Source organism: Panulirus ornatus, chromosome 12 (assembly GCF_036320965.1).
Source record: "Panulirus ornatus isolate Po-2019 chromosome 12, ASM3632096v1, whole genome shotgun sequence".
Classification (NCBI taxonomy): Eukaryota; Metazoa; Arthropoda; class Malacostraca; order Decapoda; family Palinuridae; genus Panulirus; species Panulirus ornatus.
Window position 1 is genome coordinate 24676051 of NC_092235.1, and position 26947 is coordinate 24702997.

General features: G+C 41.0%; 1 protein-coding gene across 3 annotated transcripts in view; it reads left to right on the forward strand.

The window, feature by feature from the left end:
* The first annotated feature begins 323 nt into the window (after nt 1-323).
* The window catches only part of LOC139751882 (uncharacterized), a 91433-nt gene continuing 64809 nt past the window's right edge, over nt 324-26947 (forward strand). Inside the window, exons 1-4 of one of the 3 annotated variants that reach the window (XM_071667536.1) lie at nt 324-455; nt 5350-5612; nt 8285-8443; nt 11912-12094. In XM_071667536.1, coding sequence (XP_071523637.1) covers nt 5502-5612; nt 8285-8443; nt 11912-12094 — 453 coding nt within the window. In that variant the 5' untranslated portion in view covers nt 324-455; nt 5350-5501. Of the gene's footprint in view, nt 463-5349; nt 5613-8284; nt 8444-11911; nt 12095-18017; nt 18118-26947 lie in introns of those variants that run through there. The other 2 variants (XM_071667537.1, XM_071667539.1) reach the window with 2 other exon arrangements.

A 26947-nucleotide genomic window follows, 5' to 3' on the forward strand; every position in this document is an offset into this window, starting at 1 on the left:
TTGAACTTTATGGCCATCAAAAGCTAAGCACTATTAAACTAGAATCCTTACTGTAAGTTAAACAAGATGCCCCTCAAAATTACTTTCTGTACAGTGCACTGCTCCGTGACCTGTGACGTTCTTCACATTAACGATTAAGAATAGGTACACGTACCATTATCGACATGTAATGAGTGCTTATTGTTAATATTTAATGAATTACAAGTATCATTAAGATGTTAGTCGTACGTTCATGGTTATAAAGCAACAGGTCTTGATGTATGGGAGGTAGAAGAAAGGTCACATTTAAATTTAGCGCGCGCGCGATGCCTCCGACTGGTGGTGCCATCTATGCGCTGGTCATTGTTTTGCTCGGCGGGAGGACATGTTTACTTTCGTATGTGTGTAAAATATCGTGATTTTTAACTCTCGTAGACTTCAGTCCTCTCTCAAAAGGATACTGTCGTTTATTTAAGGTAAGAGGTACGTTGTGTATTATTTATGGTGGGTAGAAGTGGGCGAGTGAGCAGGAATGATTGAGGGAAATGTTTGGGTTGGCTGAACGAGCAAGCGAAGTCGGCCAGAGCGGCAAAACTCACTCCGCCGCACCGACACACGACGTGACTTTTGTCAACTGTCAAAAATAAACGTGATAGTTCAGACGCGGAAACATTTAAACCCCCGCAAAGTAAAGAGTTTGACAGATTCATTGGTTTACTAAGATCTCATTGGGAAGAATAGTAAGGAAACAAAATGGAAAAGTTGAATATTAGTGAAATATCCGATCAACATAGGTCTATCAGGACCTGTAAAGTAACAATACTACTATTTGCTCTCCTTTGATTGAAATACTTCAACTTATGAACAGCTTATGCATGTTCCTTGATTTGGGATGGCACAGTTAGAAGTACGTGTGTTTTACCAACATTTTAAAGCATTTACAAGCTAATTGGCTTGATTGGAAAGCAGATTTTCGTGAGAGGGTGCTGTAGGCTGATATTTGAATAGTGGAATTACACAATCCAGGGATATGAATCATGACATGCTTTCTTATTTGCAAAAGCATGTGCGTATTAGATTGGTTAGCTATAGGCTTGGGATTAGTGTGTTATTGTTACGTTTAAAACCTCCTAACTGTTGATGGCTAAAGGGATTGTGTTCTTGCACGGGTACGAATGAATAGTATTACATTTCGTAGGTCATTGTAACTTCGATATAGGTATTAAGTATGAAGTGTAGCTACACAAAGGCTTGAGAGTGTTTTACCATTTTCCAATTTTGCTAGTTGTCAACCCACGCCCTTTTAAGTGCAAGTCTTTAAAATGTTTCATGTTTACTCGGTCACTTGTAAGGATCATGAAACAAACTCATTGTACATCGTGATATAAAGCGAGGTGAATCATAACCATGGTCATGTTATGTCAGTATTTGTTGATAGGATAGAATTTGACTTGTTTTTAACTATGAAACTCATACATATAACATAACCTCACTAAAGTTTTGTTGACATGATTAACACTGGTTACATGAGTATCTTTAAAAAGGTTTTTGTTTTTGTGCCTGAGTAATATTCAGAAGGCATGATAACTACATTTTACATAAGTGGTGTGTGAATACCTGGGTGGTTTTGTTTATGTTTATTGTTTCCCTATAAGAAGTAAAAGGTGGAGTGCTTTGAATACTGTATGCTAGCCTAGAAGAAATATGAAGTGGGCAAATATTCACTTTCCACAGGTTTATAGTATACTGCTTTCAGAGATTGCTTTATTCACATTATTCACATTTCAGGGGCATTTCACATTTGCACCAAACTGATTTGTCTTTATAAGTTGTTGAGCCTTTCCTCACTCATGCCCTATGTGGCATTTTATGTTTTTGTTTTAATGATTTCTTAGTAGTTATTTGAAATTTGATATAATGATGCACATTGAAATCTTTTATGTAAAATGCATCAGTCATTGATAGAAGTCCTCTGAAACATGACACAGGGCTGAATATAAGAGAATTAAGGGGATAAGCTTAATCAAAGAGTTTTAAAGAAGTAGTCACAGTTGGTAGGAAAGACATGAAATGAGAAAGAGTAGGAAAGCTTAGACATACAAGGAAATAAACAGTCATGACAGCAGCCTGTCCTTGAGTTGCTTATAGCCACAAATCAATCATGTCATGCTGAGGCTTACTGAGTATTTAGTGGTCTATATAATGGCAGGGGCATATAAGCTCCAAGTTTCCAGGAACAGAGAGCCAGTATTGTGGCACAGAGCAAATAAAATAGGTCTGGTTTTGACATTTTTGAAAATTGATATGTCAAACTGCCTAGGACTTTGTTGTCATTTAGCTGTTTAAAATAGAATACTTTGTTATTATCAGCTCCCTGTATATTACAAATTTGAGCACTTATTGCAGTAATATAGAAACTTTTTGGGTAGGCTATTTTTATTTACATTTATTTACGTTCTCCTTTCTTTAGGTTGAGTTCAGAAAACTTACAGCTTTTTGTAACAACCCTGTAATACCTTGAAGGTTTTTCAATTTTACTATTGTTTTTCATTTGTAGGCCCTAATTCAAATCAATTTAGCCAGACTTTTGTTACCTTATTTGGGTGTAATGTTGAGAATACTGCCAGTGTGTTAGGAGTGGAATAGTGTCTTTAATTGGGTAACCTGCTACATCCACCAATTTAGACCCAGGGATCTTGAATCTGCCTTTGTATACCAGTCTTTGCACATCATTTCCACATGCTCGTTGATGTCCCTGCCATCTGTTTCTTTATCTTCTTTTTCAGTCTTCCTTCCTGTACCCTACTGATATTGCATTTTCTTTCCTTTTCTCACCAGTCCTTTTCTAAGTGCCCATACTGGTATGAGTTTTACAACTCATTATTATCCGGTCGCTTGACAGTTCCTTCCCCCCCCCTCTCTCATTTTTATACTCAACATTTTCACAAGCATGTCTTCATTCTCACTGATGTTTTTTAGTTCTACTTCACTTCTTTTTAGAGGAAACAGAGTAAGAGATTTTCCTTCCTTATCTGATAAACTCATTTAGCTCTCCACTGCGTGCTGTCATGCCATCGTATGCAAGGCTTTTTGTTTTTATGAAGACATTTTCTGTGACTTACTACGCATACCTCCATGTCTCAGACGCTTGTCTGTCACAATATCATCTAAGACATTTTGGATTCCTTCATAGCATGCACTTATCTCTTACCTCTTCTCTGCCTATTAACACTACTCAGCTACCCTGTCTTCTCCTCATACTGATTCTCCCTTTTGTTTTGTTCGTGATCTGTTCCCTCCTTCCAAATGCCAGTATTTTTTACCCCATTACTCATTTGCCCTGCCTTTTCAGCCTCTGTGCCTTCCTTAAGACCTCCTACTGCTCTCTTTTGTACATCTCCCAGTCACTCACACTCCTTCCTTGCAAAAATCACTTAACACCTCAGCTTTCTTTTTTCCTGGCTATCTGACTGTCATTCTATCACTCACTACCCTTATCAAATGTTTACATCCCACTTTCCACATACCACACAGTTTACAGTACATATAGCCAGTGCTTTCATACATACCTTACATTCTTCACCTGTTCCCCCAAATTCTTTTACTCCCACCTTTCACCATTCTTCCAAACTCTTTCAATATATGGCCTATACTTGAAACAGACCACTGTCAATATACCACGCTCTGTTGTGTTGTACATTAGACTAATTCAGCATTTGTTGCTGTTTCACTGGTAAGTCAGACAATATTGAGAATGCTGGTGATTAGGGATTGAGACAGGTGTTAGTGTAGAGGAATTAGGGGTGGTGTGAACAATTTGTCAAACTTTCTAAAGTAAGTTTATCCAGTATGTAAAATTTATCATTTTGATGTTTTTTAGCAACTGTTTTGATACTCTCACCTTTATAGCATAATAAGACTATGGGACTTTGGTGTTCCATATAATGGTGACCATCAGTGGCTGGCATACTTTAAGAATCTAATGTTATTTGCTTTGATATCATTATGGAAGCATTATAACTGAAAAGCCTTACAGTACTTAAATATTTCATTATCAGTTGAAGAGAATATTAAGAAAAAATACAAATTTTCTTTGTTGCTATTATGAAAACTTTGTGTTCTACAAATTTCTATACTGATTCTGTGATAGATATCACAAAACTTCACTCATTGAACTATCATTCTGCAGAGACTCCCTGTAATGTGTCATAAATGTTTTGGTGCTTGCCTTTGTACTATTTGATGGCACTGTAATTTATTCTGATGATATATAACCAAATGGTTAGAAAGAAATTTGCCCACACATATATATTACATTCCTTCTTTAGCTTCATGCTTCTCTTTCTGGTCATCATCCTCTATTTGATATGATGAATTATGTTGAATTACATTTTGGAATTAAGCATTTTGAAAATTCAGAAGACCTCATAGTTTGCCCTTCTAGGAGAAATGACTTTAGAGCTCTGAGTCTTCTACAAAACGTTTATAGAAGTAGATTAGTTAGTAGGCTGTGTATTATTATTTTTCTCTTCGACAAAGTTTGATGACCAGAAAGGGGCAATATCTTCATATTGTGTCTGATAAGGGCATTGTACAGAGTAAGTATTGCGTCTTGTTTTGCTTTTTATATATATAGCTGTTAAACTTTGCTTTCTTTTTTACATCATTTTATTAATCTGGAGAGATTATTGGGCTACAAATGGCCGAAAAGGTCATGTATTACTCACAATCTTTTAGCTGGACATATTAGATAGATAAAAATTTGTAAAATTACACTTGGTAAAGTATGGGCATGAGATACAATATGATACTGTATAGACATGAAATATACATGAAGTTATTGTCCCCAACCTGCACACTTCAGTTGATCTCTTGCTGAAGTAACAGAGTAGGAAGAATGTGCAGATTGAATTCACTGAGAAGCTTTTAGTCCTTTAGGGTAAAGAGCTCAAAGTCAGGGGCCTATATCTGTTAAAACATGATAGTAGATATTTAGAACATTGTGGGTAGGCCACTGGAATGCTTCAAAATGAAGCAAGACTCTTCCTGTTTGTTTGTCTGGCCATCCAGGTTGCAAAGCATTATATTACTAAATTTAAGACTTGCAACGACAGATCATTTGGTAAACCTGGCCCTACTTAGTAAGGTTGATTGCAGACTGAGTTGTAGGGTAAAGGACTGTCCCAAGACTAGAATTATATATATTTTAAGGGTATTTACTAGATGATCTTGCATATGGTTGAAGTTTAGAATGACCAAATTGATTTTGTCAAACCTTTTGTTATTGTTATTATTTGTAATAGCATAGGTATCTATAGGATTCTGTTTTCCTATGAATTTGCTAACTAGACTATCCTTGTGTTCTTACAGGCCATTAGAGCATGGAAGACCTTTCCAGCTTGGTTGCCTAATGGAGGCCTTCACTCATAACCACAAAGAAAGAGACAGACACATACCCCGACCTCATGGTCTTGGAAAATTGGGTTGTTGTCTCCTCATAGCCCAGCCTGAAGTTGTTAGAAATGGAATCCGACGACCAGGACTTTGTGGAGTCGGGCTCTGGGGTGATGGTTTCCAACCTCCCCCTCCTTTTTTCCCGGGGTAGCCCTTCATCCCTTTATGAAATGAGTGTGGTGAGTGTGATGCCTGGTTTAGAGCCTGTTCAGTACATTATTTTGAAAAGAGAAGTGAGGCCTTTCTCAGAGGAAGGGGTGTTGGTTAGAGAATGAAAGATGAAGGCTGAGAGACAACTATATTACAGTACAGTATAGAGAAAAGACCTTCAAAGGTAAGGATAGTCATGCAGCTATGGAAAGGATGCTGGGAATATGCTAGCACACTTTTAAGTGTATGCTGATGAAACATGATTAGAACAGCTATAAGGTTTATAATTAAAGTGCAGGCTGTTGGTAAGAGGATAGTTGAATAGGCTTAGGAATGAGCAATCTTAAGGGAGAATGATATTAATCTTAAAATTTTTCATAGATTGATGATTTTAATGCTGTTTTTATGGACATAAATAGGAAAATGTGAATAAGTATTATGTTTCGGTACATGAGGCCTAAGGTGATGCAGAAGGACAGTTATATATGTGAAAGGGATAAGTTGGGGATGCATGTGAGATGTGCCATATCTGATATGTAGAAAGGATAGTGTTTGGTTGCTTTAACCTAGTAGATACCAGTTAAGGACATAGATATTTGTATTATTATAGGAAGAACATCCATAAGCAAATGCAAATCACTATGGAAGAAGCTTTTACTGTACTCGTTAAGATATCTGAAAGAACTTTGTATAATGCATAGGAGATTATTAAAAAAAGAGAATAATTGGAGGAGAATAAAAGAAAGGGATGCATCATGACAGAAGAGTTTTGATATTTTTAGCTGATTTAGAGTGCCATGATTATAAATAAAAGAGAGATTATTGCTTGAGCAGTTGTAGAAAGAGAGTAGGATTGATTGTAATTTCAGTAGTGATAGAAAAAGGACATTATGGATTACTGACAAGCTAGAAGTGGAGGCAAATATGATTTGTTCCAGTGGAGACTAGAGGAACACCAAGGATACAAAAAATATTGAAAATATGGGGGGAGATACAGAAAAGAAAAGAGTAAGGAAAAAGAATGATTATATGAAGGGTTGAACTATTCCAAATTCTAGTACAGTTAATATGAGAGGTAGGAGATTATGTTTATGCACCTGGTATAGAGAGGAGTGACAAAGAGGTGAATATTAGAGGAGATGGGTAAGTGTATCAGCAGTTTTCATGTGAGGGATTGGCTATATATATGTGATTTAAATGCAAAAATGGGTGATGTGGAAATTGAGGGTATGATTGGACGGAATAGGGTACTTAGTGGTGTTGTGAACAGCTTGTGGAATTGTGTACAGAAACAAGATTGATGATTTGGAATACCTGGTGTAATAAAAGGGACATTCACAAGTATAGGTGGATGAATAAAGTTAAACGAACAGTATTGAGTATTGTTTTAATCGATAGCCATTGAAAAGAAACTAGGATGTATCTGTGCTGAGAGGGTCAGCTGATGAGATGTTAGATCACTTTGGTTGAGATCAGCGTGAAAGTTTGTGGAACCTTTTGGAAAAGAGATGACGTAGGTGGGAAGAGGGTGGTGAAAGTGAGAAGCTTGGAAATTAGATTATGTGAGTAGAAACCTGGAGAGATAGGTAAAGAATGGCAAAAGGTGGGAGTAAATGGAACTGTGGGTGTGGGTAAGGAATGGGAGCTATTCAGGGAAGTAATGCTTACATACGTGAGATAGGTGTTTGGTATTTGGAAGGTGGGTTGTGGACAGATGAGAAAGGATATTGAGTGGAGGAATGGCTCAAGTCAGAATTGGTAGTGATTGGAAGGATTAGGAACTAAAAGTTGTTAGTGAAAGAAAAGAGAGAGCTGTTCTGGTAAGTTTTAAGTAGGAAAAGATTGAAGAAAGTTGGAAAAAGAACTGTATCATGGGGACTCCATTGTAGAGCATGAGGGTTTTAGAGGTTAAGCCTTTGTGAGTGAGTATTTATGAGAGAGCTGAAGAGGTGTGCTGAAATGCTTTGGACATATGGAAATTATGATTAAAAGGGAATGTAAGTAGAAATGGAGGTAACAAAGAAAAAGGTAACAATGAGGAGGAGGTGGAAGGATGGCAAGACTGAACTACAGCCTCACCAAAAGTGACTTTTCACTTTTGGTGCAACCTCTTACATTTTTAGCCTGGAAACACCAGTCTCTGATTTTGTTGCATTATATGTGACTGCTAGAAAGTGGATGCAAGTGAATGAGACCAATTTTCCATTTTTCTTTGTGCTACTTCGCTTTTATGGGATATGGCAAATGTGAAAAAATATTACTTTTATATTAATTATTATTGTTTATTTCTTATTGAATAGTCTAAAAACATATTTTTGGTCTCTGAGTAGACCATCAGCAGTGTATTGCTTTAGATTTAATCTCATCTTTCTATCATTTATTGGCTTGAAGTTTTTAACTGGATTGTGTTTGCTCAAATGAATAACTTTACTATTGGGGTCATGTGTTATTTTTTGCTTTAATTAATAAGTTAAGAAGACTATAAAAATGAACAGTTTACTTTGGCTTTTTTATTTTCATTTGATTATTTTCAATTGTAATTATTATGAAATGCTACTTTCAACATACGTAACACAATTGAAACAAGATATCATTTACTGTGGTGTAGAATATACCATCATATAGTTTTTTAATCTTTTTGTTTAATACCAGTTCAAAGTGTGGGTATATTTTTTGACCACAGAGAATTTTCTCATTTCAGGCTGAGCTGGAAGTGTTTGTTCCATTTATGGTACGTTGTAGTCTTGGAGAAGAACGTCCTGTGCCATGGTCACATCTCCCTAGACCAACTTGGTGGCCAAGTAAACGGCCTTTTCGAATGCCAACAGCAAACAATACTACAGCTACACGTACAGCTCTTGTGAGTTTTATTACCTTTCTTTATGTATTTGTATACTAAAGATTAATTGTTAATGCATATATGAATTGAAAGTGCTTTCTGTTAGAAGTGGTGTGAACAGAGATTGGTCACATGACAAATCATTGAGGTGTATTAAGTGAAATGCAAGAAATACTTATACCCCCACCAGACACTGCTAAACATTGAAGTTATTTTCCTGGATATCTTTTGTTATAGTAGTCTATTAATTTATGAGCAGTTGAAACTTTTGTTTGGTGGTTTTCAATTCTCAGACAAGGTTTTCCCCATCTGACTCTTAAGAATGGTTTATACCTGAAACAGCCTACCACCAATATGGCACACTTTGTCATGGCATAATTAAGAGGTTATTTAATGAAAACTCCCTGAAGTATGTACTGAGGGGCTTTGCTACTTCTTGGCTGGAGTGAGATAAGTGAGGTGTACTGGGAGATATAGAGAAGCGAGGTAGGCTTGTTTATGGTATCCCCTGAATTATCTGATTCAGTAGCTGTAACCAAATTGTAGTTAGTGCAAACAAATGTAATCGATATTTACCGAAAAAGGTGATAAGGGCTTGAGGTGCTATTGGGGTGGATTGAGGAGTGAAGTTTACTGGGAGATAGGTATGTCTACATCACCCCTGTAAATTATTTGAGTCAGCAACTACTACCATATCACAGGGAATGCAGGCAGTAATGGAAATTGTTTTTTTTTCCAAATATGCCCAAAATAATTGGTGAATGTGAGCAAACTATGACAAGTGCATGAGTTGGACAACAAGCATTTTTGTTTACAGTCTCACTGCTGATAGGAGGGAAATGAATCCAGACAAGTTTTGCCAGTGCATGTGAGACACAAGTCTGAAATTATTTTGCTTTGGCATCATTATAAAATACATTAGTAGTAACCCATTGACTGTTGCTTTGCCATAAATGGTAAGCGCCAACTCCCATGCATTTGACTGTGAGTGTCCCATATATGGTCTGGTGCATTTTTAAATCTTGGGACATCAAATGGTGGAGGGAGTAGTTGTCAGGAAGCAACTACAGGCAATACTACCATGTCTTAACCCACCTTTTTTTTTTTTTGACTTGGCAACTCCTTCATAAGGCCAAAACTAGAATATGTTTCTCAAGTTTTTGTCATCACATCTATAAAAGGGTTGATAGAGAAGGTTAATAGAGGGCAAGAGAGCTAAGATATAGAGAAAGGTTAAATTTGCAAACCTTGAATAGAGAAGAACAAGTAGTGACCTAATCACAGCTGTTAAGTTTTTAAACATTGATGACATGGAGTGGTGGATGAATGGAACAGGATTACTTAAGATGATGTTAATGCAGACATCTTACATAAATTTAAGAAGTATGACAGTAGATGTTGATGAGTGGATGTGGCCTTTCTTCGTTTGTTCCCGGTGCCACTTTGCTAACATGGGAAAAGGTAATGAAACATTAGAAAGATGATTGAAGAGAATGTTTTGCAAGTGTAAAAAACATAATGTAGTACAAGTACATTATTACAAACAAATAGGCCTCCAGTATATAGTGTTTAGCATTACTAACCATGAATCAGCATGGACTTCACCCGTGCATGCCTGTTTTTTCCACATCTTTTGCCCATTTTTTTTTAAACTCATTTGGTCACTAACCATCAGAATGCTGTGGAGGATAGCGTCATTTTTGCACTGCTTATGCAGCAAAGAAACTGTGTATATTTAATGTACAAAGACTTTACATTGATGTTGCATAAAGGTGGTTTTAGTTAATGGAACTTATGGTTCAGAATCAAAGCATAGTTGAATGGGACTTATAATTCAGAATCATAGCATAGTTGAATGGAACTTATAATTCAGAATCATAGCATAGTTGCATAATGAGATGTTATGCTATGAAGAGGGAAGCTTTGCACTGCTGAGAGTGTTGCAACCTGAATATTTATTTATTTGGTAAGCACACCACACATGTAGGTAACCTGTTGCTATATTGATGTATACATTTTCATGACCAGAGAAATAGCTCTTTCAGATGATACTATGATTTTTTCTTTTTACTGCACCTTAGATTTTTGAGTACATGACCATATGTCTCTCACAGTCAATTGCCAGAGGTGTCCTGTAACATATACGGTACATCAGCGGTTCTGGGTTATGGGTTGTATACAGAATCACAAATCTTGTGATATGCAGATGGCATAGATCCCAGAGAGTTATGTGATGATTTATTGACTACACTGTGTCATTATGAGTGTCTCAGGAGAAAAACATTAGGTAAAAGCAAAGCAACTGTAACTCTTGAATACTGAGTCATCATATCAAGACGTTTGTAGCAGGTTTCAGGAATCACCATATGAACACTGAAAAGATAATGAGTTTTGTTTAAATTTGCCACCAATATTTTGACTTGTCAGGCTCCTAATGTTGCCATGGTCAATATAGCTGCTTTCAAGAGACCCCCCACTCTCTGGAACAAATTGTAGAAGTGTAGATACATATGTGAATGTATGTAGTATTTATTTATTGTGCTTAATCGCCGTTTCCTGCATCATCAAGGCAGTGCCAGGAAACAGACAAAAGAATTTACCATCCACTCATTTACACATATATGTACATAACACTTATACACACACATATGCATATCAACATATACACATAAATATACACAGACATTTGCATATATACACATGTACATATTCATACTTGCTTCCATTCCTGGTGCTACTCCACCTGACAGGAAACAGCATCGCGACTCCCTGCTTCAGCGAGGTAGCGCCAGGAAAAGACAAAAAAGGCCACATTCATTCACACTCAGTCTCTAGCTGTCATGTTTAAAACACCGAAACCACAGCTCCCTCTCCACATCCAGGCCTGACAGACCTTTCCATAGTTTACCCCAGACGTTTCACAAGCCCTGGTTCAGTCCATTGACAGCATATGTACCCCAGTATACCAATCGTTCCAATACACAATATTCCTTGTGTTTAAGGATCATCATCCTTACCTTCCCCTTTCTTTCTTCTCCTCATGTGAAAAATAAGTAGATATGTATAACTGTGTAATTATTTTTGTGAAGAGTAACCATGGATAGCGATTTGTCATTTAGTGAATTTACATCACAAGGTGCTCATCCCCCTTACTTCCTGCTTCCTGTGCCTCCCAACCACTGCCATATAAGATCTGTTGGCTCACTTGTTTGTGCATATCCTGTACTTTTACATTTATTTCTTTCATTTCATGTTGGGAGGAAAGAACTTTAAGAACCTGTTGTTAGTCCATTTCATGTTCTACTTTCTGCAAGTCCCCCACATTTTGAGCATTAAACCTTGCTATATGTTTAGTCTGCCTCATAGCTAAACCTCATCGTAAGTATTTGTAGGAAGATAGGTAATCTTTCTCATCTTAGAAATCAGAATTTTCGAAGTGATTTGAACCACATTAAATGCTGTTTCAAGCTTTTGTATTCCTTTCCACAGGTGGAACTGGTGGAACAGTGTTATACGTTCCATGGCTGTGAGTACTTATTACAGTTTTGTGTCTCACTGGTAACTCAGATGCCTCCATCTGGATACCGGTTTAATGATAACCGTGATGGCACCACATCTATGTACCATGGTTCCACTGGGAAGCTCCTTGTCACCTTCCGGAATGAGAACCGGGTGAGTATGGATTTTTTTATGATTGCTTTCACTTGAATTTATGGCCTATTCCTCCCCAGCTATAGAGCATATGTGTGCATTGCATTGTAGAAGAGGCTTATACCTTACCTGGCTTTGCCATACCTTCAAGCTCCAAGATCCTTTTCAATAGGGCTCTCGCAGTGCTCAGAAAGCTAACCTGGTCCATTGGTCAGGACCGCAGGTCTATAAGTATGGTGAAGTATGTTTATCTTTGTTGGGTGTGTGGAGGATAGTAGAGAGTAGTCTTTGTGTGGAAGTTGCACATTGGAAATAGAGTGCGTTCATATTTTGAGTAGACATTTCTAGTGATTTGGATGGTGTGCAGATTGTAGACAAGAAAATGTAACTCATACATGCCCAGGAGTAGGTTCAGAAGGGTGTGTGTCTAGTGAAGCATAGTCTAAGATTGAGGAAGAGAGCAGTTGTGTAGTACTTGTTGAGTCCCTATTATAATCTGAATATGTTTTGTTAATTTTGTATTCGCTGGGGAAAGGGAGGTCACTGAATAAGGTTCCTTAAGTGTGCCTTCCTTGTGCTTTTTACTTCTGCTTGGGCATTAGTAATGGTTATGAAGTAGTTTATGTGTTACAGGTCATGTGGTTTTGCAAAGAATTGGTTGCCTTGCATGGAGAGGGGGTTATCTCATCTAGTGTAGGTTGCTAATATGTGAGGCTTGGGTGAGCTGTTTATTTGTCTTTTGGGGATTAGTGGTTGGTTAAGAAGTTGTTTGGTGGGGAGGGGTCATAGGCTGTTGCAGAGAATTGGATGCTAAGCATATTGAGACGGGATTGCATTGGATATGTTTTTGTTTCGTTTTGCAGGTGTTGAAAGTTAGTGTTTGTGATGCTTTTTGTTTTGTGTAGTATGTAGTTTTGATATTTTTGCATATGGAAGAAAGGATGACTAGTAGGTGAGGGATAGTTTAGGTTGGAGTAGATTGATTGTTTTACAAGATACTGAGGGACTTCTTTTCTTGTCTGAAGATGTTTTGTATGTGTGTTATTGTGTATAAACATGAAGTGGTTTGGGGAGAGCAGCAGAGTGGACTTGGGTGGGCTGATTTTGGATAGGGGCCTGTGGTTTTGGTGCATTCCATATGACAGCAGTAGATTGAATGGAAGAGAATTAGGCTTTCTTTGTTCTTGATGATACTGTACTAATTTGGGGAATGGTAAACAAGTATGAAAGGGAGAAAAGAAAGAAGTATATTTTATTTCATGCTTTACTTTCACTGTATATTTATTTCATGAGCATATCCAAAGAAAACTCACATTAAAAAAAAAGTCTAGGTTAGACCATTTTTTGTGCATTTCCAGCTTGAAATGATCATGAAGTTTCCTTATGTGGGATTAGAATTATTGAAATTAGCATTGCAAGTTTCGGTTTTTCTCGAGTAAAATATAACGAAAATGTTTTTCTGCATATGACGGTAAAATTGAGTGATAGGATTGAAGGAGAAGCAAGATATATTCCATATGTATGAACTTACAATGGTGATACAAAATATTATCGTAAATAAGTTTTTTTTTTTTTTTTTTTTTTTTTTGCCCGCTGTCTCCCGCGTTTGCGAGGTAGCGCAAGGAAACAGACGAAAGAAATGGCCCAACCCACCCCCATACACATGTATATACATACGTCCACACACGCAAATATACATACCTACACAGCTTTCCATGGTTTACCCCAGACGCTTCACATGCCTTGATTCAATCCACTGACAGCACGTCAACCCCGGTATACCACATCGCTCCAATTCACTCTATTCCTTGCCCTCCTTTCACCCTCCTGCATGTTCAGGCCCCGATCACACAAAATCTTTTTCACTCCATCTTTCCACCTCCAATTTGGTCTCCCTCTTCTCCTCGTTCCCTCCACCTCCGACACATATATCCTCTTGGTCAATCTTTCCTCACTCATTCTCTCCATGTGACCAAACCATTTCAAAACACCCTCTTCTGCTCTCTCAACCTCGCTCTTTTTATTTCCACACATCTCTCTTACCCTTACGTTACTTACTCGATCAAACCACCTCACACCACACATTGTCCTCAGACATCTCATTTCCAGCACATCCATCGTCCTGCGCACAACTCTATCCATAGTCCACGCCTCGCAACCATACAACATTGTTGGAACCACTATTCCTTCAAACATACCCATTTTTGCTTTCCGAGATAATGTTCTCGACTTCCACACATTCTTCAAGGCTCCCAGAATTTTCGCCCCCTCCCCCACCCTATGATCCACTTCCACTTCCATGGTTCCATCCGCTGCCAGATCCACTCCCAGATATCTAAAACACTTCACTTCCTCCAGTTTTTCTCCATTCAAACTCACCTCCCAATTGAATTGACCCTCAACCCTACTGTACCTAATAACCTTGCTCTTATTCACATTTACTCTTAACTTTCTTCTTTCACACACTTTACCAAACTCAGTCACCAGCTTCTGCAGTTTCTCACATGAATCAGCCACCAGCGCTGATACGTATCATCAGCGAACAACAACTGACTCACTTCCCAAGCTCTCTCATCCCCAACAGACTTCATACTTGCCCCTCTTTCCAAAACTCTTGCATTCACCTCCTAACAACCCCATCCATAAACAAATTAAACAACCATGGAGACATCACACACCCCTGCCGCAAACCTACATTCACTGAGAACCAATCACTTTCCTCTCTTCCTACACGTACACATGCCTTACATCCTCGATAAAAACTTTTCACTGCTTCTAACAACTTGCCTCCCACACCATATATTCTTAATACCTTCCACAGAGCATCTCTATCAACTCTATCATATGCCTTCTCCAGATCCATAAATGCTACATACAAATCCATTTGCTTTTCTAAGTATTTCTCACATACATTCTTCAAAGCAAACACCTGATCCACACATCCTCTACCACTTCTGAAACCACACTGCTCTTCCCCAATCTGATGCTCTGTACATGCCTTCACCCTCTCAATCAATACCCTCCCATATAATTTGCCAGGAATACTCAACAAACTTATACCTCTGTAATTTGAGCACTCACTCTTATCCCCTTTGGCTTTGTACAATGGCACTATGCACGCATTCCGCCAATCCTCAGGCACCTCACCATGAGTCATACATACATTAAATAACCTTACCAACCAGTCAACAATACAGTCACCCCCTTTTTTAATAAATTCCACTGCAATACCATCCAAACCTGCTGCCTTGCCGGCTTTCATCTTCCGCAAAGCTTTTACTACTATATATATATATATATATATATATATATATATATATATATATATATATATATATATATATATCCCTGGGGATAGGGGAGAAAGAATACTTCCCACGTGTTCCCTGCGTGTCGTAGAAGGCGACTAAAAGGGGAGGGAGCGGGGGGCTGGAAATCTTCCCCCTCATTTTTTTTTTTTTTTTTTTTTTTTTTTTTTTTTTTTTTTTTTTTCCAAAAGAAGGAATAGAGAAGTGGGCCAGGTGAGGATATTCCCTCAAAGGCCCAGTCCTCTGTTCTTAACGCTACCTCGCTATCGCGGGAAATGGCGAATAGTATGAAAAAAAATATATGTGTGTGTGTGTGTTTATGTATAATGTCATATTTGATTACCGTTTCCTAAGTTAGCACTGTGAATAGATGAAGGAAGGCCACATTCTTTCATATCCATTCTCTAGTTGTCATGTGCACTGCACTGAAACCACTGCCCATATCCTCATCCAGTTTCACAGACCTTTACATGGTTTCCCTTGGCCACTTGATCAGCCGTTATTCATTCTGCTGGCACTACCTCGACCCCTTGTTTCACTTCACTCTATGCTATGCATACCTTTCAACCTCCTGCATGTTCAGGCCCTAATCTTTCAAAAGTCTTTTTCACCCCATCCTTCCATTGTCATATATATTTTGAACATGTAGTAAACAGAGTGGACTGCTTTGGTAAGTTGTGCTGAAAATTAGCATATATGCTGGACTGCAGATTTGGGGAGTGTAAGCTTTTTAGAAACTGACTTTGAGCTAGGTCTCAAACAGCCTGGTTGGGTAAAGGAATATTGCAGCAAATTGGGTACAGATGTAGCATAGAGATCAGTGACCCCCCTAAAATTGGAGGCCCAGAACACTGGGTTGGGTAGAGCTCAGAAATGACAGGGCTGCTGGAACCAGTGGTTGAAGGCACATCATCACAGGCACTGATTTTCCGTGGGTGTTGTTCAAACTGGTGCTGGTGCATATGCTCAAAGAAACATCCTTAAAGAACTTATATTCCTCTTAATTATGGTTTCTGCATAGAAATCCAAAACCAGCTTACTTAGAGATAGTATGTGAGAGAGTTATTGCAATCTGGAGATGGATATTTCCCTTAATTGGCCGTTTGTTTCTTCTTTGACATGCTGGCAGAGATTTTGATCAAAGTTTTGGTGAACATTAGTGGTTTGCCATTAATATTTTGTAAGATAAAGATGGATTCATAGATTTTTGGCCTTCAGAATTGTGATGAAAGGAGCACTGAGCTCAGCTGGATCCAGAAACATGCTTGCACTTACTGGCTGGAGAACAGGGAGACAAATTTGGGGATGGATGGATGGAGTGAAAAAGACTGAGCAGTCGGCGCCTGAACATGCATGAGGGTGCAAGGTATGCACGGGATAAAGTGAATTGGAATTATGCGGCTTATAGGGGTCAACGTGCTTTTAGGGGATTGAACTAGGGTATGTGAAGAGTCCATAGTACGCCGTGGAAAGGTCAGTGGGGCCTGGTTGTGGATAGGGAGTGTGTTATGGGTGCATTACAGCATTACACATGACAGCTTAGAGACTGAGTGTGAACGAATGTGGCCTTTTCGTCCGTAATTCCTGGCACTGCCTCGCTGAAGCAGGGGATAGCGATGCTGTTTTCTTGTGTATGCTTGTAATGTCTGCGTATGTGTATATGTTGATATTTATATAAATGTATATGTGCATAAGTGGGCGTTTATGTATATATATGTGTGTGTATATGAGTGGATGGGCCATTCTTCGTCTGTTTCCTGGCGCTACCTCGCTGACGTGGGAGACACCGATTATATATATATATATATATATATATATATATATATATATATATATATATATATATATTATCCCTGGAGATAGGGGATTAAGAATACTTCCAACGTATTCCCTGCGTGTCGTAGAAGGCGACTAAAAGGGGAGGGAGCGGGGGGCTGGAAATCCTCCCATCTCGTTTTTTTTTTTTTTTTTTTTTTAATTTTCCAAAAGAAGGAACAGAGGGGGCCAGGTGAGGATATTCCAAAAAAGGCCCAGTCCTCTGTTCTTAACGCTACCTCGCTAACGCGGGAAATGGCGAATAGTTTAAAAAAAAAATATATGTATGATATGTATTAATTATAGTAATGATAATCTTTTTTTCTGAAAGATACATTTACTGAATTATTAATTCATGACCGTCGTTTTATTTTTTCAATCTAGGTAATGAATTAGTTATTAATTCAGCTTTCAGAATACACAGCACCAAATCAAGCTCTCTCTCTCGTCTTTGGTACAGAACATCGCTTAGATTGGGAAGAAGTGTGGTAACACGATACAAATTATAGAGCATTTAGTTTGCGCTTTCACTGCACGGTAGATCATAGTTCATATTTGATGTCATAACAAAGGGTTTATGTGTGTCACACTCGTCTTTGATCCAATGTCAGTGATATTACGATGGCCGTCATGTTGCCTCTATGCTCAGTTGTTAGCTATGTTAGGATCAAGGTCGGTACATCCCGGCCAATCAGGATACGTCGAGTTGTGACGTCAGTACTACGTCACCGCGCATTAGCCACTGAGAAGGAAGATGTCATCACAGGTTGCGTCATATAACTGTACGTCTCCAGCCATGCGTGTTGAAATTTTGTTCTTTTCTCGTCGCTCAGTCACAAGGCGACCACCTCTCCCAGCTGCTTATACACTCATACATCACGTGCTCTACCATGTGTATCCATTTTATTGCAAATGTTTCCTGTAAGTCATCCGTGTTTTTCTGTTATATTCCTGAAATTGAATGTAGATTAACTGAAGTATGAGTTATAATTAGGATTTGAATGATTGAAAACTATGAAAAAATGTAATATGCCGTAGGTATAGCGGTATATTAATGCACCATTATCATCGTTGGTGCTTCGTTGGCTTGACGAGTCTCTGTCCCTCCCACTTGCCTTATGCCGACCATGTAGGTTATACGTGGGATGTAAATGGGAAAGGCAGGTACCAAGGCCTGGTGGTCTGGAACTAGGTTATGTGTTGGTGGTGGTGAGGAGGGGGAAGGGTGAGGCATCCAGCGTTCCTCATGTATAAATAGAGATACTAGTACTATTACTGTGCTGTGAAGCAGAATGCTCTTAAAAGAAGATGGGGGAGTCTGTACGAGAGCCAGATAATTGAAGACCTAATGGTATAGGACGAGGTTATCTGCAGGACTGCATGGGAAAGCCAGATAACAGAAGACCTGATGGTCAGTAACGAGATTATTCGGTAGAAGAGAGTAATACACACATGTCTGAATTGGGTGCTGAAGAGGGAAGACGAGAGGGGTTGGATAATGGAAGGTGGTAGAGGGTGAAGATGAATGACTCAGGTATTGCTGAAGTGGGTTAGTTGATCGCGGTTTTTTTTTCACTGTTCTCTGTATAGTATTTCACTTCCTGTTGGTGGTGCTGCGGGTGAGGGGCAGAAACTGTGGGCTTAAGATGAAACATGGTCAGGTTTAGCTGAGACAAACAGGATAGATAAACGTGGTTATGCGGTGCTGAGACAGAGGTTGGTTGAACTGAGGTCAGGCGGTACTGACGGAGGTTAGATAAACAAGGTCAGGTGGTGCTGAGGCAAACGAGGTCAGTTGGTGGTAAGACAGAAGGTTAGATAGACGAGGTCAGGTGCTGAGACTGACTGAGGTCAGCTGAACGAGGTCAGGCGGTGCTGACGGAGGTTAGATTAACGAGGTCAGGTGGTACTAAGGCAAAAGGTTGGATAAACGAGGTCAGGTCGTGCTGACAGGCGAGGGAGGGACTCTTTAAGAAATCAAGAGTTTGAAGGATTTAACAAGACACCAAGAATGGGGTTAAGTGGCGTCAGACAGGGTTGAGTACGGGGAGACAAGTGGCGTATATAAAGAGATGAATTACCACAGTTTATACCTTGTTAGTCGTCCCGGTTAGTAGACTGTTGGACTCGTGTGTGGTTCACTGCACCTGGTCTGCTGGTGCGCAGATTGTTCGAACTGACGCCGAGACAACCGGCATGGGTTGGAATGAGAGAAAGTGGCGATGAAACTTTTTTGGATGGCTTAAAACTGTCCGGGAACGACGATACGACACCTTTTTGGTCGACGGTGCGATCCTTGAGCTGGACGGTACGATCCTTCAGCTCGAACGTACGTACGTACGATCCTTGTGCACGACGGTACAATTCTTAAGTTCGACGGGACGATCCCTGAGCTGGATGGTACGATCCTTGAGCTCGACTGTGCGATCCTTGAGCTGGATGGTACGATCCATGAGTTCGACTGTGCGATATTTGAGCACGACGGTGCGATGGAACCCTTGGGTATGATGACTTTGCCTTTGACGTGACCTTTTTAAGGGTCCTTTTCAAAGGCAAAGCCTTTTACCTGGGTCTGATCATCGTGCTCAAGGGTAGAGGTGTATACATAGATCAGCTGATTTATGAAATAGTGGGTGACGAAAACTCGTCTCTCGATCATTGGTCATCTGGGATGAGAAGACAAGAGAACAGGAAAGAAGGAGGAATTCGAGCTCCACAGGTGTTTACAGAGCCGACTCTCAAAGGAGAGGATGTGTTTATGAACTTATTGCTTGTTGAAGGTAAGAAGAACTGCTGCCCAAGTGCTTCTCTCTTTATTTATGCCTATCTATCTATCTAACCATTTATCTATCAACAAACCTGGGGCGTTGTATGAGGTATGGGCCACCGTGGCGACCTCGCCCAGCACGTCGCTAGATTGCACTGTAAACACCGGGTGTTGCCGCTGAGACGCACTCACTGACCTCTTCATGTGTATAGACTTAATGATTTGACATGGATACTTAAGTACTTTTTAGTTGACAGGATCCATCGAAGGACTTTTTTTTTTATATTGTATTCCAGTAGTCTTGTACGTTTAGTAACTTATGATTGCGTTTAAGTTTTTAATTATAGTCTTGAGTTATTCATATCTTTTTTTTTTTTTTGTAAAGAAAACAGGAATATAAGGAAATGATCATAGTGGGTTTAGGAGATTGCTTATTGATCATCTCGTACGTACTTTATGTCCAGGTGATCAGAAGTTGATTATAATAGGGTCGAGATGATCAAAGACTGATTATAACTGGCGTTTGTCGTAATTAGTCAGTCAGACACAGCTGGAAACACCCAGGAGTTTAATGGTAACCCAACACTAGGTCAGTTTATCCTTTAGAGAGAACCGTGTCGTCGGACCTTCGGTAATTATGGCCATGACCTCTGACCTGACCCACAAGCCTCAGGTTAGATGTAGGCCTCGGAATTAGAAGGGGGGAAAAGAAATAGCAAGGGAAAAAAAAGTAGTTTTCGGGAAAATATATGTAAGTCAAGTTAGTAGTTAGACGTGGACAGTTAGGTAAGACGCCTGTTTAGAAAAGAAATGAAAAGCCAGTTCGCGTACAACTTTTATGAAGTGATCGATCTCTCTCGGGGGGGAGGGGGTCTTGGCTCTGGCCTTTTCTGTCCCTTTTTTTTCTTTCTTTTATTTCCGAGTTGTGCAGGTTGAGGGGGAAGTAAGCGGCAGAGTGCACAAAGCGACTTAACTTCGCTGAGTGAACCTAACCTTACCTGGACTCACCAGAAAGCCTAGTGGCCCATACAAGGCGGGTCGTCCTTACTGCCACCCCACTGAGTTTTGATATCTATCCAGCTTATTCTACAATACACAGACCTCAGGTTTTTTCAGTGTTATCTGGTATCTGCTGGGAGCAGCACTTGTCGTGATGGCCTTTTTTGGGGGGGGATTCGTATGGTGGCCTGACCTCTGACCCCCCCACTTAAAAGCTTCTTCAGGTCAAGGGTCAGGCCTTCATATAAGAGGGTCGTACCGTTGGGCTGTCGTAATTCGAGACGTTTCATTGTCTCCGAAGATACTGTTGCCCTGAGGTCCCGGGATTGAAACAGCAGTTGACTGATCTGTGTCTGTTCCTGACACACACACACACACACACACACACACACACACACACCGTCTCCTGTCTGCTTCCCCTAAGGCTGGGGTGTTACAGTAAAACATTAATCGACTCGCCTTGAAAACTTTAGTTCAGTGATCAGATGGTCGGAAGGCTTGCTTTAATCCTGCCGACGCTCTCGTCACCTGACACGGGGCCTGCATAAAGAAGGTCCCTCTCTCAGTTCGCTTTGCTTGAGCGAGGTGTTACGGCCCTTGGGCAACACTGTACTCGCCCTCGAACGCGCCGGTACTGCCCTTGGACTTGACGTTACGGCCCTTTGGCAACACTGTACTCGCCCTCGGACACACCTTTACGGCCCTTGAACACGCCGGCACGGCCCTTGGACTTGACGTTACGGCCCTTGAACAACACTGCTCGCCCTTGAACACGGCGATACGGCCCTTAAGATAGTATGTCTGCCCATAAGCACGATAGCAAGGCCTGTGTGAGAAATACGGTAGGCACCCCCCCTCTTGCCCACGACGGTACGACCTTTGGTTATAATTACCTGGCATCTCGCCTGACCTTTTAATAATAAGAGTCGCTGCAAAGGGCAGTTCACCATACCCAAGGGTCACACGGTGTGGGTGGGAAGGTTGACTTGATGCCCTGGCGATGATCAGTGTATGTCTGTGTGTCTGGCTGCAGAGGACGGGGTCAGGAATGACCACTTCCGTGGTATCCAGTGTTTACTATAGCCAGCTGTTGGACTGGTCGTGGGGAGGTCCCTCCACCCAGGCGCGTCCTTGCTTAGCGCGCGCGCACACACACACAAACAAACACACGGATAATGCAGGCATTTAAGAAGCGTTTTGATAGCAGTGAATGTTCAAGTGATAGGGCCTCCAAGAGTGTAGAATTCCCTGCCCGTATAGTACAAGTAAGTAATTTGCACTTCCACGAGGGCCCTCCTTGTGGAGTGGTTAGCGTTGCAGCCTTCCTAATCTAGTGGGCACGGGTTCGAGTCCCGGACAGGATGATTGCCCATCCTTCTGGTGGCCGGTAGATGAAATGGATACCTTGTGTAAACTCGGGTTAAGCGAAGAGAGAAGAGTCAACACAGAGTGTAAAACTTCTGGCCGTGGCACGTAAATGGTAAATGTTCCGTGTGTTTAACAGTCGAGGAACACCCCCTGCGCATCCAGCTTGTGTTCATAAAGGATGTAAAAACTGATACATTTGCACAGAGAGAAAATGAACTGGTAATATATCTTGTTGCCCTTCACTCGCTCCCCCTCACGTGGTCGTGGGTCAGTTGAGGCTGAAGGGGTAAGGTGATGGCGAGGCTTTTATCTGTTTTCATTGTTTCCCTCATCATTACGGGGTTAGTCCTTGGGTATGACGGTCAAGGGGTCAGGTCAGAGCATCGTTTCTAAGTAGGGTGTCGTAACGGTCGTGCAGTCGTGCTCGAGGGTCGCACCGTGGTGCTCGGGGCATTTAACTTGCAAGATTACCACAACACCGAAGTTTTTGATGATCTTTTCAAAAAATCAGCCGATGTCCGCTACTGAAGTCACACACACACACACACACACACACACGTCTCACACGTGAGTTTAGAACCGAGTCTTGTTAGTGGGGAGTGTATCGTCAGACTCGTCAAGCAGAGACCAATTAACTGTGTTGTAAACATCGTGCTGTGAAGAGGAAGGCAATTCCTGCTGGGTGAAGTTGGATCTGGCGTTATAGTGTCAACTCCCCACCCTCATGAAGCTTTTGACCTGACCTGTCTATCGTTAAGAACACCGGCGATGCCGGACCTTAACACTCCGGCTTGACCTGGCCTAACACTTTAGTGATACCTGACCTTCTCACCCACCTCGCGTGTGGTTCACTGGCTTCCCTCCGCATGCCCCTACCTCTCGCTCTACTGCCCAGATTCCACAGCGGAGAGTTGGGTATACGACATCAAGGCTTCAGTCTTATCTCTGCAAAGGAGAAGTGATCTCGATGCCATGAGTCTTATTCCGTGAAAGTACTTCTAGATGTTAACCAAGTTGGATTCGAGTTAATAGTTAACAATCCAAGAAGATTTAGGAAAACTAACAGGCTTACTAAACATGGATTAGCGTTTGAATTCATTTTTGTCTCTTTTTTTTCGCGTTAGAGAGCGGGAGCTGTCGGTGAATTTTGAAGTAGTTGAGACACTAGGTTGACACAGGTGTTGCTAGGATGAATGCTCGGCTGTATGTAGCCAGGACGTATGTTCCACTTGATTCCCTCGTGCAGGGGGGGGGGGGTATTTTTTGGGGGGTGGTGGGTGGGTTTAGTTGCCACATATAGCTCCAGAGGAGGAGTTTATTAGATTTAGTTCTACCGTAGAGTCGTTCATTTGACCCACGTTGCAGTGGATGCTTTTGGCGGCTGATGGATCTGTGATTCAGTTTTCGGGCGACGGAATGGTCGATTATCTGTCGGTGGATGGTATGGTGGGTGACAAAGCTTCCCCGTCCGGGGACACGCCTGATCGAAACTTTGTCGAGACCCTTTGTCTGGACAGAGACAGAGACAGCAGGCTTTGTAAGCCGTCGAGCGCGCCGTGTTCCCCGTGCTTCAAATGTGACACTAGACGCGATCGCCTGTGTCCTCCTGTGGTTCTCTCACTGGCTGTGTGGTACTTTGGCTTCGAGGATTTCGGGGCCGCTTGATTGGGTAAGGCAGAGATAGGAACTGTGTCATTGGCGTCCGCGGGTCTGCTGGGCCTCTTACCTCGCTTCTCATGGTTAGTTGAGAGGGCCGAGGCGTCGTATCCAAGAGCCACGCCATCGTTCTCGATGGATATACGTCTGCCAAGGGGTTCTCTTGATGGCGGGAGATGAGTGTGAAGACCTCGGGGTCGCAGGAGTTGGGTGATGTGAGTTCGAGTCAGGGAGGGAGAAGTAGGATCCCCCTTCCAGACACACTGGACTAAGGGTTACTTCCTTGAGAGGACAGGTGGTCAGCCGGTCCCGGCTTGTTCAGGGTTGCATTGCGGAAGTCCAGTCACCACCTGGTTTACGGTGAGCAGAGTCTCTCTCTCTCTCTCTCTCTCTCTCTCTCTCTCTCTCTCTCTCTCTCTCTCTCTCTCTCTCTCTCAAGCTGTCATGTGTAATGCTCCGAAACCGCAGCGTTTTATCCACATCCAGGCCCCACAGACATTTCTATGGTTTACCCTGGACGTTTCACATGCCCAGGTTCAGTCCAGTGAGAGCACGTCGGACCCAGTATACCACATAGTTCCACTTCATTTTATCCTGTGCACCCCTTTCACCCTCCTGCATCTTTCCATATCCAGTTTGGTGCCCCTCTGTCCTTGTTCCCTCCACTTCTGTCACATATATCCTCTTTGTCAACTTTTCCTCGCTCATTCTGTTCATATTTAAAACCATTTCAGCACACCCTCGTCTGCTCACCCAGCCACTATTTTTATTATCACACATCTCTCGTACCCTTTCATTACTTGATCAAATCACCTCACACCACACATTGTCCTCAGACATTTAATTTCCAACACATCCACCCTCCTCCGCACGATCAAATCACCTCACACCACACATTGTCCCCAAACATTTAATTTCCAACACATCCACCCTCCTCCGCACGATCAAATCACCTCACACCACACAGTTGTCAAACATTTAATTTCCAACACATCCACCTTCCTCCGCACGGCCTTATCAACAGCGCAAGCCTCTCACCCATGTAATATTGTTGGGACGACTATTCCCTTCAAGCAAACCCGTTTTTGCCCTCTCAAATAACGTTCTCTCTTTCCACACATTCTGCAGTGCAACTGGAACCTTCCCTCTCTATCCTATGACTCGCTTTTACTCTCATGGTTCCATTCTTTTTGCTATGTCCACTTCCAGTTTGTCTTTAAACGCACACCCAACTAACCTGTCCTTCACCTCTGCTAAACCTAACCTTGCTTTTATTAACATTTACTTTGAACTTCCTCCTTTCACACACACACACACACACACACACACACACACACACACACACACACACACACACACACACACACACACTTCCAAAATCACACGAATCCGCGCCACCAGTGCTGTATCATCATCAGACAACTGACTCACTTCCCAGGCTCCTCTCGTCCCCCACAGACTGCAGACTCGCCCCTCTCTGTGCAAGACTCTCACATTTACCAGACTCTCCCCTCTCGCTGCAAGACTCTCACATTTACCTCCGTCACCATCCCATCCATAAACAAATTGAACAGCCGTGGTGACATCACACACCCACTCCCTCAGACCAGCTTCACTGGGGACTTTCACTGTCCTCTCTTCCTGCTGATACACATTGCCTTGTCAAACCCTTCGTAAAAAACTCACTGCTTCTAAGCATCTTTTCTCTCTCGCTGTATATTCTGAAGACTTTCCACAAGGCAAATCTAATAACCTCTTCTGAAACCACACATTGCTCTTCCCCAGTATGATGCTCTGCACATGCCTTCACCCCTCTCAATCAATACCCTTCCATACAACTTACCAGGTACACTCAACAAACTTATACCTCTGTGGTTGGAACACTCGCCTTTATCCTTAACCCTTGCCACTCAACATTAGGGGGATCGCTTTTACACCTTTTTTTTTTTATATGTATTCATATGGGGGTAGTGCGGAAGAGTTGTGGATCAATAGGGAAAAATTCTGCAAAAAAAAAAAAAAATATGGGTTCTCTGCACCAGCATCTTTAGGCCCTCCCTCCGGAGGGACTCAAAAATTGAAAAATAAGGTATTAAAAACGCGAATTTAAAGCTGAAACTGTGTCTATTTTTAAGTGGGGATAAGGTTACTTTTATAGGAATAGACTTAAATATAGTATTTCCGAAATCAGGAAGTAATTGACCAACTTATTCAGCTCCATCAAGGTAATTGAAAATAAAGTATTTTTACTAAGAATATATCACCAGTTTTAAAAAAGCACAAAAAACTAATTGCAAAAATTTTTCAGCCATAGTTACTATAATAATGATGTTTTAGATACATTGTGACAACTTATCAGATCCATGAATAATGTAATTATTGATTATTTCACCCATAAGCACAATTTATCCCAACTGAAGTAGTTTCCCGTCAAATGGTTATATAGTAAACGTCTTTCAAGCACAGAACATTATTTCCTCATAGAAACAAGCCAATTATGTGCTTTTTTTTTTTTTACCCTCATGTCGAAACGTGATCAGTACCTGATAGCCGGGATATCATTGACCCAACCAACAATGGAATAGCTCATCTCTCAGTCGCATTTGAGTGATCTTAGACAAACGGGTGTCATATGTTTATTGTCATCATTGGAATGGCAAGCCGCCGTACTGGTCAGTGGCAAGCAATTAAGTGCCATATGTTTGTTTGGTCAACCAGAACAGGCGAAGCAAACTGTTTGACCAACATACGAAGAGGTAAACATGCCAGCTGGAGCAAAATATATTAATATTCTCTACAAAAGAACCAGCATTTTCAGGTATTTGTGATGTAGCTGCTAACTTCGTTATGGTAATCTGGCAGTCGGCATCATTGCCCGTTGTATGAAGAGAGCGTATTACAGATATGATCAGCATTCATCACACAAAATATGAGACTTTTTGTATCGCTAATGTGAAGCTC